Here is a 595-nt window from a genome sequence, read left to right as displayed (position 1 = left end):
CGGAAGGCTGTATATCTGCTTTATTCTATCAATCACTCTTCCACAACGAGCTCGTAGCAATCCAATCCCCATACGCCCATCACTTCAGTGATGGTACTCTTATGCTAGTACACTTCACTGCCTATGCCAATGAGGCACTATGCGATGTCTTCTATCGCTCCTGCAGTTGGTAATGTTTGTAAGTGCGTCTCGGATAACTGTCGTTACCACCACACTACCTAAAGATATTTCTAAAATTATACCATGAACCCTAAAGCCCTAAAGCCTAAACCCCATTCTCCCACCCTTCCCATCTGCGCTGGCCGTGCACAGGAGGCGGCACAGATTCTACTATCGCATCTGGTGCTGATGACGATTGACTGTTGTTATCTGATGGACAGTGAGTGCACACCTGACAGAGCAGCACAGAGCTTACCCTTACAACGCGACAACAGCAGTATCAGTGCATCATCATTCCCTAATTGCACCACTACCAGCACTACCCCCACCCGCACAACCTCGCCTGTTCACAACGGTATCGACACGTGTAAGTAGAAGAATACTGCCTAAATATATACATATGTATTGTAGTTATATATATATACATATATATATA

General features: G+C 45.2%; 1 protein-coding gene across 1 annotated transcript; it reads left to right on the top strand.

The window, feature by feature from the left end:
* Positions 1-312: 312 nt before the first annotated feature.
* Positions 313-534, top strand: SARC_18168 (hypothetical protein; the record flags this gene model as incomplete). The annotated part of the gene is made up of 1 exon (XM_014287750.1): positions 313-534. A coding segment is annotated over one exon (222 nt), but the record flags the coding sequence as incomplete, so codon positions are not given.
* Between the last annotated feature and the right edge of the window lie 61 nt (positions 535-595).

The sequence above is a fragment of the Sphaeroforma arctica genome (assembly GCF_001186125.1).
Source record: "Sphaeroforma arctica JP610 unplaced genomic scaffold supercont1.14247, whole genome shotgun sequence".
Taxonomy (NCBI): domain Eukaryota; class Ichthyosporea; order Ichthyophonida; genus Sphaeroforma; species Sphaeroforma arctica.
This window is presented reverse-complemented; position numbering and strand designations above follow the sequence as displayed.